This window comes from Otolemur garnettii, unplaced genomic scaffold, assembly GCF_000181295.1.
Source record: "Otolemur garnettii isolate 467f Iridium unplaced genomic scaffold, OtoGar3 scaffold00001, whole genome shotgun sequence".
Taxonomy (NCBI): domain Eukaryota; kingdom Metazoa; phylum Chordata; class Mammalia; order Primates; family Galagidae; genus Otolemur; species Otolemur garnettii.
In genome coordinates, this window is record NW_003852396.1 from 53,716,044 (window position 1) to 53,733,024 (window position 16,981).

Sequence of the window (16,981 nt, forward strand, 5' to 3'; positions counted from 1 at the left end):
CCTCCTTCAATTGCTACCTTTTTAGCATTTTGTTCTTCTGTTCACCTGCTTATATTGTGAAATGCATTGGAAAATATATCTTTTAGGTAAAATGTGTACATTTTATTTGACCATTTTTTGAGATTACCTTTTAATCTCCACAGTCATGGTCATCTTTCAACAAGTGGCAGGATAACAGTCTCACAATCTTCATTCAGGAAATAACATTTACGATTCATTTCCTTCTAATTAAAGCATTCCTCTGATGAGCTGCCCAGTGGAATAAAGTTGCATTCCCTGACGATCCTTAGCCCCACCCAGCTGATCTCTTGTACAATGTGAGTGAGAACTTCTAATACCAACTTACTAAAAGCATCTCTCTGCAGCCCTGCCTGGATCTTCACTCAGCCCATTTGACTTTTCACTGCAGTCTTTCTGAGATGGGGTGAGTGTTACCATCCTTTGAAGGCAAAATATATCTTCAAGAAAATCAGCACTAAAATACATCCATCCCATCAAAGTTAATTGCCTGGGAGAAGCGTGAAGACAGAAAACATCTTAGCGTCAGCCCTGCATGGTTTGTTTTCCCCTTTGGATTTCCAAATGAAAATAATTACAGGAAAGCCTGGCGTTACTACTGATTATAAGGCAGGGAACTTTTTAAAAAAAACTTTCCTGTGATTTTTAAAACTTCAGCACTGTGAACTTTGCTTTGCACACATCTTTGAGGAGTTTGCAATGTCAGCTTTCAAATTTGAAATGGATAATCTTTCTCCTGAAGGCATCAGCCAGGAACATGCTTCCAACTCGGATTTTACTTTAACCTGTTTGACTGAACTTTCTGGTGATTCCAGTCAATTGGAACTTCAACCCTGCAGTTCTGTCCCCACTGGTAAGTGAACTTCTTGTTTAGATGGGTATGTTGGAGTATTTTAATATCCGTCTTAGCCTCACCCAGCTGATCTCTTGTACAATGTGAGGGAGAACTTCTAATACCAACTTACTAAAAGCATCTCTCTGCAGCCCTGCCTGGATCTTCCCTCAGCCCATCTGACTTTTCACTGCAGTCTTTCTGAGACAGGGTGAGTGTTGCTAGGTTGATGTCATCTACTTTGTGGTGAAATAGCTGATGCTAATTTCACTTTCCTCAATTGTTTTTTTCCCAAAATTTATAAATAAATTTTTGCAAAAGAAACAGAGGGCTGAGGGGGTTGTGTATAGACTGAAATGTCAAAAAAATTTAGTAAACTCAGGAAAGTGTTAATAGTAAAATAGACTCTTTTTCCTCTGAATACTCAGGACTATCGAGGTTTAGTTTACTTTGGAGTGACTGATGACATCAGGGGTCTTATCCATCAACTACAGAGAAAAATCTGGCCGTCTTCAGTGCATTTCTTTTATTTCCGACTCCTTTTACATAGTGGGATAAAGGATAATGTATGTGTTTTACCTTTTCATTCAGAACAAGAGAAGAGAATATTTCTTTCAGACATGTTATTCTATGGCCTGACTTAGATTCCATCTGAGTTGACAGTGTTGATGGAATGCAATGTGAAGAATATATATATATATATATTTGCTTAACACTTATTGGTGTTACTTATTCAGAATCTCAGTTTTCCCTCTTGCTCTGTAGTTTTGAGGGAACAAGGCTATACACTAGTAGTTTGCCATCCTCAAAAAAATCTGAGGATTTGTTTTATGATGAGCAGCTCTGATATTTTAACAACGAATTGATTATGCTCTGTAGAAAACTTTCATCTCATGAATAGATTATATTTTAAATAGTGTTATAGCATTGCATGATTATTTTGCATTTTCTCATAAAGGAAAGCATTGTGTGTGCATGTACGAGCTGAGCAAAGATTTCATAGCCCCGGATATTCCTGGGCATTGATTTTTGTTGAATGAAAAATACTTGGAGAAATAGTAAATTCCGTCTCACAATCTCTAAGATTCTTCTAAGAATGTCGGCATTCTTCCTTAGTCTGGATTGTTTGAAAATAGCTCTTATGTGACCCATAAACGATCACTGAGGTGTTCATAGATTCTTTTGTATTATATGTGTTGTTTTATGGTATAAGGAGCCTATAATCAGTAGATAAGACATCCTTCTGTAAATTTTTATTCCACTGTAAGAAAAATGATGGCCATGATTTTTTTTGTTAAATTGAGAGTCTTATTGGCTATTGATTTTTCATAGAAGCAGGGACATAATTCTTTTATACATAGCTTTATACAGTAGACTTGGCTGGGGAAAAGAGGTTTAGAACCAAAATATTTTATGGTTTTATGATAATTTAAATATTCACGTGCTTTTCACCATTTTTGGCTTTCCAGTCATCTCCATCAGAGTTAGCACATACATTCCTTTAGATTCAACTGTTGCCTTTATGCAGTTGACCTACACCTTTATAGGTAGGTATAATGTCTTCCCACAGCTGTGCTCTATAAAGATCCTAGGAAATACTTCCACCTTGTTATCCTGGCAGTGCCTCAAATTCCACCCTTCTCAGCTTATGTACCTATAAAGGTCTCCTTTGGGAGTCCTTACTTCTGCAAGGATCCCAAAGTTCTCTCAAATATTCCTTAGTATTTTTTGCAGTAGCATGTGTGTGTTTCTTTAGATGCCTATTAGTTCAATATTTCTTTTTTCTACCTCTTCGTCCACCACGGTATCCCAGAACTCAACAGTGTGCCTCGTGGTAAAAATTTCTTAAAAACATTAAAAGCCTTTTAACTGGCTGACTGCCTGGCTGAGCAACTGAAAGGCTCTCTTCGTTTCCTCCAGCACAGGCACCTGTGTGGAGACCTAACGGCGCTCACTTCCTCCAGGTTTTTATAATAAGCCTGCTGCCCACTGACAGCAAGAAATCTCTGAAACACACGTCTGGCCCATTTCCATTTCTATAACTCTTTGTAACCTGTATCATAAACTTAGTGCTCAAGGTCTAAACTTCGACTTCCCAAAGCCTTTTCAAGCCTCATTTAATCTTCATGCATGTTATAACAACAAATTTACACTTTCCCATGACTGTTCGTATTATTCTTTCGCAACAATTTTCAACCACTCTTTCCCTCTGCCTGCATTTAGGAAGATCTCACTGAGATAAATATTATCTTCTTCCCAAATGCCTATGTTTACTTCTCTGTATAAAGGAACATCTAGAAAGTATTCATCTTGTACATGAAAATGTTCACTTCTCAATTTTTGTTATAAATATGTAGCTCTGGGTTTCCTATTAGATTGTTCCTTGGGGTGAAAATCCTTTCCCAATTATTCATAGTGAATGCCTGATGTACATGAAATAAATGACCAAATTATTTTTTTATATATGAAATAGTATATCTTTTTTTTTTCTTTTTTGCAGTTTTTGGCCGGGGCTGGGCTTGAACACACCACCTCCGGCATATGGGGTCTGCACCCTATTCCTTTGAGCCACAGGCGCCACCCTGAAATAGTATCTCTTTTTAATGAGTTTTCTGTGATAAGGAATATTTAGAAAGTCCAAGAATGTATATTCTCACTTGTAAGTGGGGGCTATATAATGTGTACAAAGGACCTAGAAAGTGGGATAGAAGCCATTGGAGACTCACAAATGTGGGATGTACAGGGATGAGGATGAGAAATACCTACTGGGTACTATGTACACAATTCTAGCAATGGTCGCGCAAAAGCACAGACTTCACCCCAACACAGTACCATGCAACAAAACTATATTTGTACCTCCTGAATCTACAAGAATTAAAAAAAATAAAATTTCCCTGATGAAAAAAGGAATATTTTTAGATAAATTTTTAAATGTATTTCTTTTTTAAGATATTACATGTAAATTATCACACAATTTGCTACTCAATGGTGTCATTGTTTAGAACAGAAACAATGTGTAATTTGTCCTTTATTGGAAATTTTTATGGAACATTGAATATTGTAGAACCTATTTTGTAGACTTGGCCTTCTTGTCTGATTTTTAATACCATCAAGTTTTAAGTATTCACTGAAAATATATTTATTGAATACTTAGAACTAGGTGGTAATGGCTGAGGTGTACATAGGAAAATGAAAATAAATTGGTAGTCGATGTTTCCTTTTTTGATACAAATGTATAGATATTTTGATAGGAATGTATCCTTTTAATCTCAGTAATGTAGAAGCACATTTTTAACCTTTATGCACACATACTCCTACCATAGAAAAATCAATATATAACAAAAGAACTGTAATAAAATAAAACCAGTTCATAGAAAGTCGAGCAGGTATATCTAAAAGGCAATTTCCCTTTGTCATCAAAATCAGTACTTATAGATATCTCAAACATACAGAATCTCAGCCATTTTCACGGAAAATCTGTGAGTTAAATGTTCATTTGTCTAAGTCCATTCAGTGGAAGGTGAATCTGAAGACCTAAGAAGCATTATAACTGGGCCAAAGTCACACATACCTAGTAAGGGGAGGCAGGGAGAGAGCAGGGGCAGCCACGAGACCTGAGTTGAAGAGCTCTTAGTGTGTTTTTCCCCTGTATTCACTGTTCATTTTTCTCCCCAACAGTGTTTGAACATCAAGTTTAAAAATAGCTTCATGGGGGGGGGGAATGCTTATTTGTATTCCATAAGTATATTTAATCTATAATCAGTAATCACTAACTGTAATAGAAATGTCCTGTTTGGATTATGAAATGTGCTCTAAGTAACTTTTAAGGCCAGAAACATTTCATCATCACAATTGTCATTGTCATCCTCATCACCACTGTGGTATTGGTGAAAGGCATATATGCAGCACTTCTCATGTATCAGAGAGTACTGTAAACTTTGTATGTCTCTCTATATAATATTTGTGTGTGTATATATATGTATATACACACACACACATACACACACACACTCACTTATTTAATCTCCCACCTTCTGCCCTATGGGGAGTTAGGTATATTATTATTCTCATACTAATTGGTAGAAGCACAGGCAAATTAATTTTTCTCAGAACATGCAAATCATCAGTGATAGGGCATATTCCCAAACCTAGTCAATCCAGTTGAGAGTTCCATCCCCTTAGGTGTTGTGCTATTTATGTCATTCTTCAATGAGGATATTAAGAAAGTTTTAGGGAAATAGTGGACCATTCCCTTCTGTGACATCAGCCTTACACATATTTGACACATGTGTAGCATTCTTCTTCTAAATGTCTTAACACAATAGTTAAGAAAGTGATGAAGGCTATGTTAACCAGTTTGATGTAAGCATTCCAAATTGTATATAAAGCCAGTACATTGTACCCCATAAATGCATTAATGTATATGGCTATGATTTTAAAAAAAAAAGAGTACGTGACAAAAAAATAGGTTATGTGTACATAAATACAAATAGGAGCTTCCATTCATTCATAAACATAAAAACTCCATGCGTATTTAATTTCTTCGATAATCTGTTATACATCTGTCAATTTTTTTTTAACCTAATGATGTCTTTAACTTCATGGTGATTAGCTTTAGTTGAGCTTTAAGTCTCCAAAATTAGGAAGCTGATGACTTGTTCATGTTATGGTGACAATAATACGGTAGAAAGAATAATGACTGATCCTGAGTTAAGCAGATCCAGGTACAATTTTCCAAGGTGTCTTCTCCTCTTATCTGTAGTGTCTGCTTTTATGGATGCCTAAGTCTCAGTTGCACCAAGTTATTGCTCGGTCTTCACCTTTGTGTCCTGTGACTGTAATGTTTCTAAATTCTAGCTGTCTCACCAGACCCTAGATACTCTCACCCATCATCTCTATCCTTCATTAATTATTTTGCTTCTGGCTGTAAATGAACGTGTTGCTCTATGATACAGACATGGCACTTCCTTAGAACTTAAGCACCATATTACAATTAGGTAACAACCTCCTAAGAGAAATATTTCATTTTTTAAAGTTGTATAGCCAAAATTATCACAATTATATGAAAAAAAACCAATGCTAATACACATCAAATTAAATAAAAAGCTACATATTTAAACAATAAAGGTATAACTTAAATATATAAATAGTCCACAGTGTTAGCTAGTACACAATGCTAACTCCAAATAATTGAAGATTATTTGATTCTTCATTTATGTTTTCTTTTAAAACTGGTGTGTCCCAATGCTAGTCATATAACATCCACTGTCATGAAATAACTTTTGGCCATAATGTATAACTTCTTCCTAGCATTTCACAATGCAGTATAGCATATTCAAGATGAAAGTTCAATGTTTAAAATATCTGTTTATTTCCTTTAATGTAGAACTTCACATAATTCACAGACCCTAACACTTTCACCTAGAATATTTCCTAATATCCTGCACAATATGCTTTGGGTTTTTGGTTTTAAAGAAATAAATTGAGTGACTCTGATGTAGTAATTATTGAATCTTAATAAAAAGTCCGAATAAGGTCCTTTACAGTGACCAAAATGCTATATCACCTCAGGAAAGGTTTTGACATCCCTCCTGAGCCATGTTCCTCATCTATAATGTGACTAGACTAGATTCGTTAATCTTAAAGGTCACCTACCATGATAAAAAAGCTTTATGAAAGCAATGAGATTTAGAGCATTTCCAATGTAAAACATTAAGGAAGCTTCAGCCAAGAACATAAAGATGAATAAAGACAAAGTCTTTGTTTATCTATAAGGTGTGATACAACAATGATGTTTACAAAGACTTTTATAATTTGCGGAGCTTTTTTACATTGGATTCTCACAACCACCCACAGACAAAAATCATTATATTACACCCATTTTTATAAAGAAGGAAACTGTTCTAACTAAGAGTTAAAATGACATTTTAGTAAGTAGAAGACCAAGGATTTAGATCTAGACTTTTTCTAATTCTTAGTATTCTATCCACTACAGTATTACAAGCATAAATACCCCTATTACTACTTTCCATGGTACTATGGCAATTATACCCCCCAAAAAGGAATAATAGTATCTACTATTGTGTAGTAATCAGAATGCCAAATACTTGATGATCTCATTTAATTTTCCCAATAATGTTTTGAGGCATGAAGAAGTTCATTAGCATGATAATTAACTACCATATTTTAAATATAGGTTTATAAATCACTAATATTCTTAATTGAATCTCTGTTTAATTCAAAATAGTTAAGCTGATATCTTTTTTTTTAAAGACATCCACTTGATGATAATCTCTACTTTGTCTATTTGAAAAATAAATGTTAACACACTTATTTTAAATAATTACTGTCAATTTTGAATCTGCCCTATCTATTCATGATGCACTTAGAGAAACAGTTAACATCATTAGTCATCTTTTTCTATCTAGATTATGGAGTTTATTCCATTAAGCAAGCTGTTAGTAAACTAATCCTAGCCTCTTGATGAGCTATCATTAGATACCAGAAGTTTTTATAATTGCTGTATCTTTAAAAATCATCTTTAACTGGTTTCCAACATAAGAGAGTTGTTTCCTTCTCTAAGTATCTATTCTAAAAAAAAAAGTTCCAGAAATCTTAGCAGTTCTTGGGTTGTGAAGGATTCATAACTCTTTGAGTCAAGAAAGTTTTCTATTTGTTTTCTTTTATTGTTAGCTATAACAATTTTACATAGAATTACTTACCCAGAAACACACCACTACTTATGACCAAAAATGAAGATAAGGAATCTAGTTAAGTACTCCCTTGCCCATTGCACTTCCCACTAAAATGTATGTTACCCCTCAAAGATTTCATTCTGTTTTTTTTTTTTTGGAGACAGAATCTCACTGTGTCGTCCCCAGTAGAGTGCTATGACATCATAGCTCACAGCAAACTCAAACTCTTGGGCTCAAGTGATTCTCTTGCTTCAGCCTCCCAAGTAGCTGGGACTGCAGGCACCTGCCACAATACCCAGGGGTTTTTTTGGTTACAGTTGTCATTGTTAGGCAGGCCGGGGCTGGGCTCAAACCCACCAGCTTCGATGTATATGGCGGGTACCCTCCTCACCGAGCTACAGGCACCAAACCCCCTCAAAGATTTCTTGATATCACATCTACGTGATAGCAGAAAAGGTGAAATGTAACTGAATTATTAGACAATTAACTGTTGGGCTTTTCTAAGAAAGACAGATTTTAGGGTCTTACTTGATCCCAAACAAATGCCATGTTTTCAGAAATGCAGAAGCCAGGAGAGTAAACATAAACCTTTTATAAACATTATATGACACCCCTCAAACCATATGAGCACATGTGTGCAAGCCCACAAACCACTTTCAGTGGCTGCTTTTATTTTTGAGAATTTGCCTTTCCAGACATGGCTTGGAAAATGAACAGCAACAATACACTGCAGGCTATAGCCCACAGGTGACTGACCACTCTGCTGAAAATTGTATTTGTCCTAAGCTTTGTATGAAAAGAACAACATTTCCATTGTCCTGGGTAATTTGAGTTTCTACAGGTGGCCTTTGCAATGATTATTTCTTTCTCTCAGGAAATGAAGAGCATGATTTCTAAGAGGTAATTTTTCTTCCAATATGAAATATGTGCTATCCCTCTATCTCTTTTTCCAGCTGTCTAATACAAAATAGGTGTGCTATAATTAAGTTCAATTCTGGTACTAACTACCTCGAGTTACCATGAAACTCCACAGGCTTAAGGGTTCAGTCTCACAAGACTGCCTCCACTTCAGAAGCCAGCCTCATGTATCGGGTTCCCACACTTCTATTCAATTTGGCTACAAAGTTGGGAGATTCTATAGCCCCACAAGTTTCTATAATTTGGCAGAATTCAAATAATTTAGAAAAATACTATACTTATTATTATAGTTTATTATAACAGATACAAATTAATAGCCAGATAAAGAGTCATATAGATCAAATTCTGGAAGTGTTTAAGCCAGGCCCTTGAGCACCCATGGATTTAGGGTACACCACCCTTCTGGCACATGGATGATTTTGCCACCTCAAAACATCCCTGAACCCAGTTTTTTAAAGGTTTTCAAAGAGTTTTTAATACATAGGCATGATTCTACCCTTCCTTGAGGTTGGTAGTTGGACATGAACAGTCCAAGCTTATAATCAAGGCTTGGTCTTTCTGGTGACGAGATCCCATCCTGAAGCTATCTAGGGGTGTGTCCAAAGTCACCTCATTATACCACAGCTTCTAAGGATACGCAAGGAAACTCAAAGAAGGGACTTGACCCTATGTCCTCAGACCCTAGAATAGAGAATGCCAGCCCTGCTAATCACATCTCAGAAGCCCGTCTCTGACCAAAGAGGAAAATGTGGGCCACTCCGGAAACAGATTTTTGTTCAGGTAGAAGGAATTAGAAGTCCTTAATTCATGAGATACTTAAAACCATGACCCATAGTCGCATGGATAATGTTAGTTATAATGTTGCCATTATTGACTGTTTGTATAGATTAGGAGTCTTCTCTGTGCCTGGCTCTCCGCAAGTCTCTGTGGTAAGTGTAAAGAATTTAGGTGACACAATGGCTGCTTTCAATGCATTTTCTAAATATAATTATAAATGGGCATTCTTTCTTTCTCCAGGGTGCCACACCATCTCCCTGCTCTCTCTTTCGTCTCTCTAAGATAAAATAATGTCTATACTTTTATTTCCAAAAAATAACTAAATAAATGTTATTATGAAAATAATCTATGCACATGATTGAAACAGGTGACTGTCTCATCCTGCCAGTCCCAGTCACTAAGTCAGAAATATCTCAGCTTGAAGAATAGTGCTTTAGAAAGAAAAAAGCCAATGTGTAACCCATCAGTCACTTTCATTAGGTCTACCAGAATATATTCAATACAGAAAGATTCTGTGATCTCATTTTAGATGACTTACAAGTGGACTCTGTGACTATAACCCAGGAATCTGTATTTTAGAAGTTCCTTATGTTACATTCATACATTCTGAATTTAGGGAACTGATTATTTGGTCAATGGTTCTGATAGGTTAATCATCAAGTTCTCCTGTAATTATATTCACATTATAGTAATTGTTCTTTAGATATTTTCTGGTCATAATAAGCTATACTCAGCAATAGCTCTTCTATCAGAGGGCTTTGTATAATGGGTGGGTATTTATTTAGAAACTCCATATAGTGTTTTTTCTACTTTTCTTACATCTACCTTTCATCCCCATATGAATTCAGATCCATACTCTTCCCAAAAGCCCTTCTTCTCATTATTACTATACAATATTTTACTTTCAACCCACTTCTATGACATTGAAATCTAAGGGAAATAGCTGTTTTATGCCTTTGGTCATGAACTTAATTGTTTCAGTTTTTAGATATGTGTTCCAATTTCCGGGTAATTCATCAAACAAAGAATAAATTCCCATAGGAGAAGATATACGTTATATCTCTTTTCCCTAAGGAGGGACCAGCAGAAATTCTAGGAACAGGAGGAGCTAAATTATTTGTTGCTAATATGATTTTACAAAGATGGACAAATTGATAGAAACCTTCACTTACTCTGTGGTATTCTTTTTTTTCTTTTAATGCAACTCTAATCTTTTAATGACTGCGCCTAGGGACCATCAGCTCATTCTCTCTTACAAAGAACAACGTAGGTTCATATAATATGCATATTTAAGGTGCACAGGTAAGATGAAAATTTAATACTAATGTGATGTTGTGAAATGAAATAACTCCCAACAGCCATCATTTTGTTAAAAGCCTATGGACAGTAGTCTACCAGCATTTGAGTACATGTATTATAATTTTAAAGTGATGAATCAAAAAGTAGCTTTTCTGATAGTATACAAGATAATGCTAATGGAAGAATTGATAAGTGACCATTACGTTAGTGCATATTACCTTAGTGGAGTTCACTAAACTGTAGAGAGAGATAAAGATAGGTACACCAATACAAATACAGGTATAGAGATTAGACATGTAAATATCTACCCTCAAAGTTTTCTTGGTATCACACATTCTTGACATTGGATGAAAACATTTTACTCTGTTTTTTTTTTTAATGGACATTTGTGCAATAAATCAAATCTTACAGTAAAATATTTATAGTGAGATTCTCAGGTTATCATGATGGAATGTGGCCAAAAATTTTCCTCATAATGTTCTTTCTGGAACATAATTGGTGGCATCTGTTCCTAAAGCACTGGGTATGTTCTTATGCAAAGCATGGAGTCCACAGGGCTAACAGTAATTTATAACCAATTACAGAAAATGTACTGTGCTACGGCTTGCAAGTATTATTCCTTTTAAAACTGAAACGGTTTCAAGATTCTGTTTATCAGTCAGGCACCCTTTAATTCCAACACTTTTTTAAGGGGGAGATAAATCAACAGGATATATATACAGCTATACATGGAATTATTCAAACATTGCATGTATGAGACCATGTCCATTGATAAAGGCAGAAACATAGTTTAAATTCTTTATATTTTAGTCACATATGCAGAAAAATAGAGTTTATAAGTAAGAATATTCATGAAAGAGATTTGATATTGTATTTCAAATGGCTTATAAATCATGCATATCCATTACTTAAAAAATTCTATTTCCAAATCGCATGTGTGCACAGGGATAATGGACAAAAATCTCCATTGCAGTGTTACCTTTAGTGGGGAACACTGTAAACAACTGAAGTGTACAACTATATTGAATTTGTTGTAATTAAATTATAACCTATCCACAGGAAGGAATGTTTCAGAGACTTAAAAACTGATATTGTATAAAATGTATTGACATTGAAAGACATTCGGGTCATGACGTTAAGTGTTTGAGGACGACAAATTACGTAAAGAGACAAACAATTTTTGTGGAGATGTTTATAATTTTGTGAGATTTATGCCCAAAAGCAGTACAAGAAATACACATAACAAAATAATAACTTCTATCAGTCCTGACAGACAGGATAATAATAAAATTTATCTTTTATTCTTCATAGGTTTTCCAAATTTCCTTGAATGATTACTTATCAATGTTATAATGAGAAAAAAATATTACAATAAAGAAATTGTATCTTTTATGGATTAAGAAAGAAAGATGCATTTTTTTAAGTGAAAAATTGGCCTGGAGAGGTAAACACTTTGCTGCGCCCTTAAGTGAATACAGATTCCTTAACATCTGAGAATTTTCAGTTCTCTACTTGTTTGTAAAAGCATCTTGATGACCTTCTGTCCTCCAGTCTCTTCATGAGGCGGGGACCACCGCATAAAGCCCCAAATGAAAGCATTCAATACTTAGAAAATGATGGTTGGGAGTGATAAAGATCATAATCGTGACGCTATTTTGGCTGCTGTTGTTCCCAGTCCTCTGACCTCCCAATGACCTAATTTATAAGAAAATTCCTCTATTTCTAGAAATAGCTGGTGCACACATATAAGTGATCACTTATTACATCTAAGGGAAATTTTGGCTATCGTTTTTATGAGCTTTCTTATTTTTACTTTCTCAGAAAGGGAAATCATTTTACTACGTTCCAGCAGGAGAGTGAATGTGAGAAGACAAAAGCGTTGAGGCAAACGGAGGTGCTCCATCCACTTCTGAGAGTCTGGAGTGAGCACAAAGGACAGAGAAGATAAATAATGATGGTAGCTGGCTTTAGGGACATCCAAAGCTGACTATGGGAAAGGAGAGACAGGTGTGTCTATAAGACCCTGAACAATAATATAAAACTATGGAAAGCAAGAGAGAGAGGATGGCACAAAGGAGAAATAATTGTTATGAATTAGGGTCGGTAGTTGCAGACAGTCCAACTCTGCTTGTTTCTACATAAAGAAGTTGTTAATAGCAATTTTGTAGCCCTAATCATTGCATCATCATGAGAAAGAGGCTAAGTTTCTAGGAGAAAAAAAATCATGCAATGTCCTGAAGATGAGGCGTGAAAAGAGAGATGGGTTCCACTGATTCCACAGACACAACCGCCTGTTGAGATTCAAGCAGATACTTCTGTTTTGACTCCAGAACTAGATTAAAAATCACTCTAATTCAATAAGAAATGACACTGTGGTCCTTCTCCAACCTAATCTTATGCCTTTATTAGTTTTTACTGAATTCCTTATGCTGGAGTAAGATAAAATCCACCCAAAACACTTCACTTAAGAGTAGGGAATGGTGGGAGCCCCCCTAGTGAAAGCCATTCTAGACTTGTTTCTTCAGTTAAAAAACAAAGGACTTAGATGAGACACTCTCAGAACCTATTTCAAGGATTGTTTTAATTTTTTCCTAGGCATTTGCTGAAAAAAAATTAGTACAGCTCTTTACTGGAAAGACTTATGAAATATCTCAAGTCGCCTCCATATATTCTGAAAGCTTACTGATTAATACAAGTTTGCAGTCCAGGGAATCGAGTCATTGGCTTCTGATTCCTCAGCTTCCTATGGTTTCTGGTCTCAACACTCTGTTGAGTGGGATGTTTATTGTAGCTCAATTTACAATCGCTAAAATGTGGAAACAGCCTAAATGTCCTTCAACCCAGGAATGCATTGGTAAGCTGTGGTATATGTACACTATGGAGTATTATTCAGCCATCAAAAAATGAAGATTTTACAGCATTTGTAATAGCCTGTATGGAGGTGGAACACATTATACTTAGTGAAGCATCATAGGAATGGAGAAGTAAGAGTCCTATGTATTCAACTTTGATATGAAGACAATTGATGACAATTAATGACATGGTCAGGCATGGGGGCAGGGGAGATCAGACAGAGAAGGAGCGAGGTGATGTGGGCAAAAAAAAATAATAATGACTAATTCTCACACAAACTGGATTTAATTTTGATCAACATATATTACTTAAACATCAATTTTTAATTCAACATGTCAATATGTTGTTTATCATATTGCATCCCTATTCATCAGTGAAATATGTCTGTAACACTCTGAAGACTTTTCAAAGGCCACTGTGCTATGTGACATGGGGCTCCTGTTCATTGCCTCAAAAATTCTGGAGAAGCCATTGCTTGTCCTTTGCCCCTGTTGTAGTGGCTCCTTTTTATCAACTGTGCTATTTTGATTGTTTTTAGATGGCTACAAATGGTCTACATTTCCTAGTTGGTATCTTACTTTCACACATAGACTTGTTGATGTTCTCTGAAAATTCTACCCAGAAGTTTCTTGTTCCACTTTATAAGTAGAACATATAAACTACATTGATAATTCCAGATTTAATATTCTTATTGTCTACTTTTAATAAGGAAATCCAAAAATCTTTGCCATTTATTTTGGTACATTTCTAAGCTATCAATAGTTGAAAACTGACTTGTTGGTATAGAAGTAGATGTTTTCTGTCTAAAAATGGAGTCTATCACATAATCCAGCACTCCTATCTAAATTAAAATTGTTACTCTGAATAGACAGCAACAGAGGAGAGTTTTCTCTGCTACTTATTAGTCGCATGACTGCAGAAAATTCAGCGAATATTTCTCTGGTTCTAATTCCACAGATATATTAAGGAAGTAAAAATTCCTGCCTCATAGAGTAGTTAAGAATATTAAATGAGATAATGACAAAGAAAAGCCTTTAGCACAATGCCTGTAACTAATATCTACCATATGCTAAACATTATTCTAAATATATTTTATAGGGTAGACCACATATTATAATGATATTCCCGAATGTGGTGATTGACCAAGTTCTGAGACTTCACAATTTGTATCAGGCAAATTGCAGTATCTATGTAGGGAAACTGAGCTGTTCAAATTGACACACAATTATCGCCAGGACTATCCGACAGTGTGTGTCAGATACATATCACAAACTATAGGAGCATTTATTTCATTGATAAGTAATTGTATTCATTTTTAAATTTTAGAATATTACAGGGGCACACATGTTCTGATAAAATACAAAAAGAAGGATTTGATAGAAAGTGGAACAAATATGATTCATTTTTATAATAAAATGCCAAACTTCAGAGAAAATTTCTGTTACTCTATAGATGTGTAGGGGAATTCCCTTTTCTCTGTCCAAAGAGGTACTTCTAAAGGAAAATTTGTAAGGCCCTGGAAAGGAGACAGAAAGGTTTTGGCCGTGTAAGGATTTCTGTTAGCTGTCTGGATGTTGATACTCAGTGATGACAGTGGGATCTCAGCGCTCTTCATGAGGTCAGGAATTTGTCTTGAGTGGGATCTCAGCGTTCTTCATGAGGTCAGGAATTTGTCTTGCGTGGGATCTCAGTGCTCTTCATGAAGTCAGGAATTTGTCTTGAATCCAGGGAGGATGTGTTTGCTCTAAGTAGTGGCACCATAAAACAGTATTCTCTTCTCAGTCTATCCTGGGTCTTTTCAAAGTTGTTGGGAATTTTACTTCAAAGGGGATTAGAAAAGAAAACATGAGCTTTTTTCTGTGCTAGAATTTAAATTTCTCTCTTTTGTTCCCACTATGGATCAAGTAGCCAGAGGAAAGACTTTCCTATGTTCATCTTTAAGGGGTAATCCAGCCTTTAGAACTGAGAAGGCTTCTCTGAATTATGAATGATGCATTCAAGAAGGAAACAGAGAGAGTGACAATCACACATTATCTGAGTCAACATGAATAAGTTGAACTGGTAGATGGGAAGAGTTAGATTTATAAGCTTCATTTATATGAGTATATGAGAGTGAGGCCAAGAGATCATGAGGGGCTTGTCTAAGATCACACAGATAATTAGATATAAAGGTCAGCTTATAATTGGCTATATACTGGCGTGTTGAACTCGTAGGTATCTTTTAATTCTCAGGAATCATCATGATACAATACAGAGTGTCCATGAAGTTTATGTGCCAATTTAATATAGTGGTAAATTTTAAATTGCACATGAACTTTATGGACATCCTGTCTAAAAGACATGACAGGGACTTTGTCATCGGACAGCTATGGCCTGTAGTTCAGCCATGCTGTAGATTTTAGAACACGAGCAAGTTACTTAATACTTCCCTGGCTATTTTCAGTGAGACATCTATTTTGTAAAGTTGACTATGGAATTGAGAAAATGTTTGGAAAGTGCTTTGTGCAGGGAAGGAGCATAGAATTCATATTTAATGGGAATGAGATGTCTCCCTATTTCCTTTTTCCATTGTTCTGTTTACCTGTCTCACCCTCTTGTAACTTCTCAACCCAAAATTTGCTGAGCCAATTCTAGGAGTTGCTGTAAGGACAGGGAATATACACTGAATGTGAGAACCAACAAGTGTTCAACAAATACTCATGTTATTGAATTTGCTAATTAATTCTGGCAACTACATGATTTTAGACCAAAATCTCTTGAGATAGATTTATGAATGATTCCCAAATGACAAAGACTTGGGAGTATTGCTCTAACAACATTCGGCAAGGTAAAAATCCCTATGTCATCATTTGTTGGTTTATTTTCCACTAACATCGAATAAATATCTTTTCCACCTATATGTCTTACAGATATTCTCTTCAGAATACTTCCCTGATTCCATAGTAAATAACTATGACCCAGCACTTCATAATTGTTTTTCCTACTAAATAGTTGACTGAAGTTAGCCAAACAGCTGGAAATTTTATTGCAGAGAAATGGTGAGAAGAATAAGACTATTTGTATAAAATGTTCATTATTTATTTATGTTTATTATTTATTATTATGATGGAACTAAGAAAATTCAAGGCATTATACAAGGAATGGAACTCATTATAATGAGCAAAAAAATGGCCCCTATTTTTAGTGAATATTAGAACATATGTTCATGGGCGGTGCCTGTGGCTCAAGGGGTAGGGCGCCGGTCCCATATGCTAGAGGTGGTGGGTTCCAACTCAGCCCCAACCAAAAACTGCATAAAAAAAAAAAAAGAAAGAATATTTGCTAATGCAATCAGTGTTTACAGAGTATACATATATGTGATGTATTTTGATATACACACATGCAAAAATATGTGTGTGTGCGCATACACGGTGTAAACTGGCAACACATCCATTATCCCCCCAATTCTGGCATACACTGGCTCCTTCTCATCTGTGGTGTCCAGCAGTAGGGTCGTCCTTTCTGCCCCAGCCCTAAACTCTCTTCTCACCCTGAAGAGGTTGGTATCAGGACCTTTAGTTGTAGATAGTTACAAAGAAGGGGAAAGCCA

General features: G+C 35.6%; 1 protein-coding gene across 1 annotated transcript in view; it reads left to right on the forward strand.

Moving 5' to 3' along the window:
- Positions 1–717: 717 nt before the first annotated feature.
- The window catches only part of ANO3 (anoctamin 3), a 413,466-nt gene continuing 397,202 nt past the window's right edge, over positions 718–16,981 (forward strand). Inside the window, 1 exon segment of the mRNA XM_003781189.2 lies at positions 718–871. Coding sequence (XP_003781237.2) covers positions 718–871 — 154 coding nt within the window.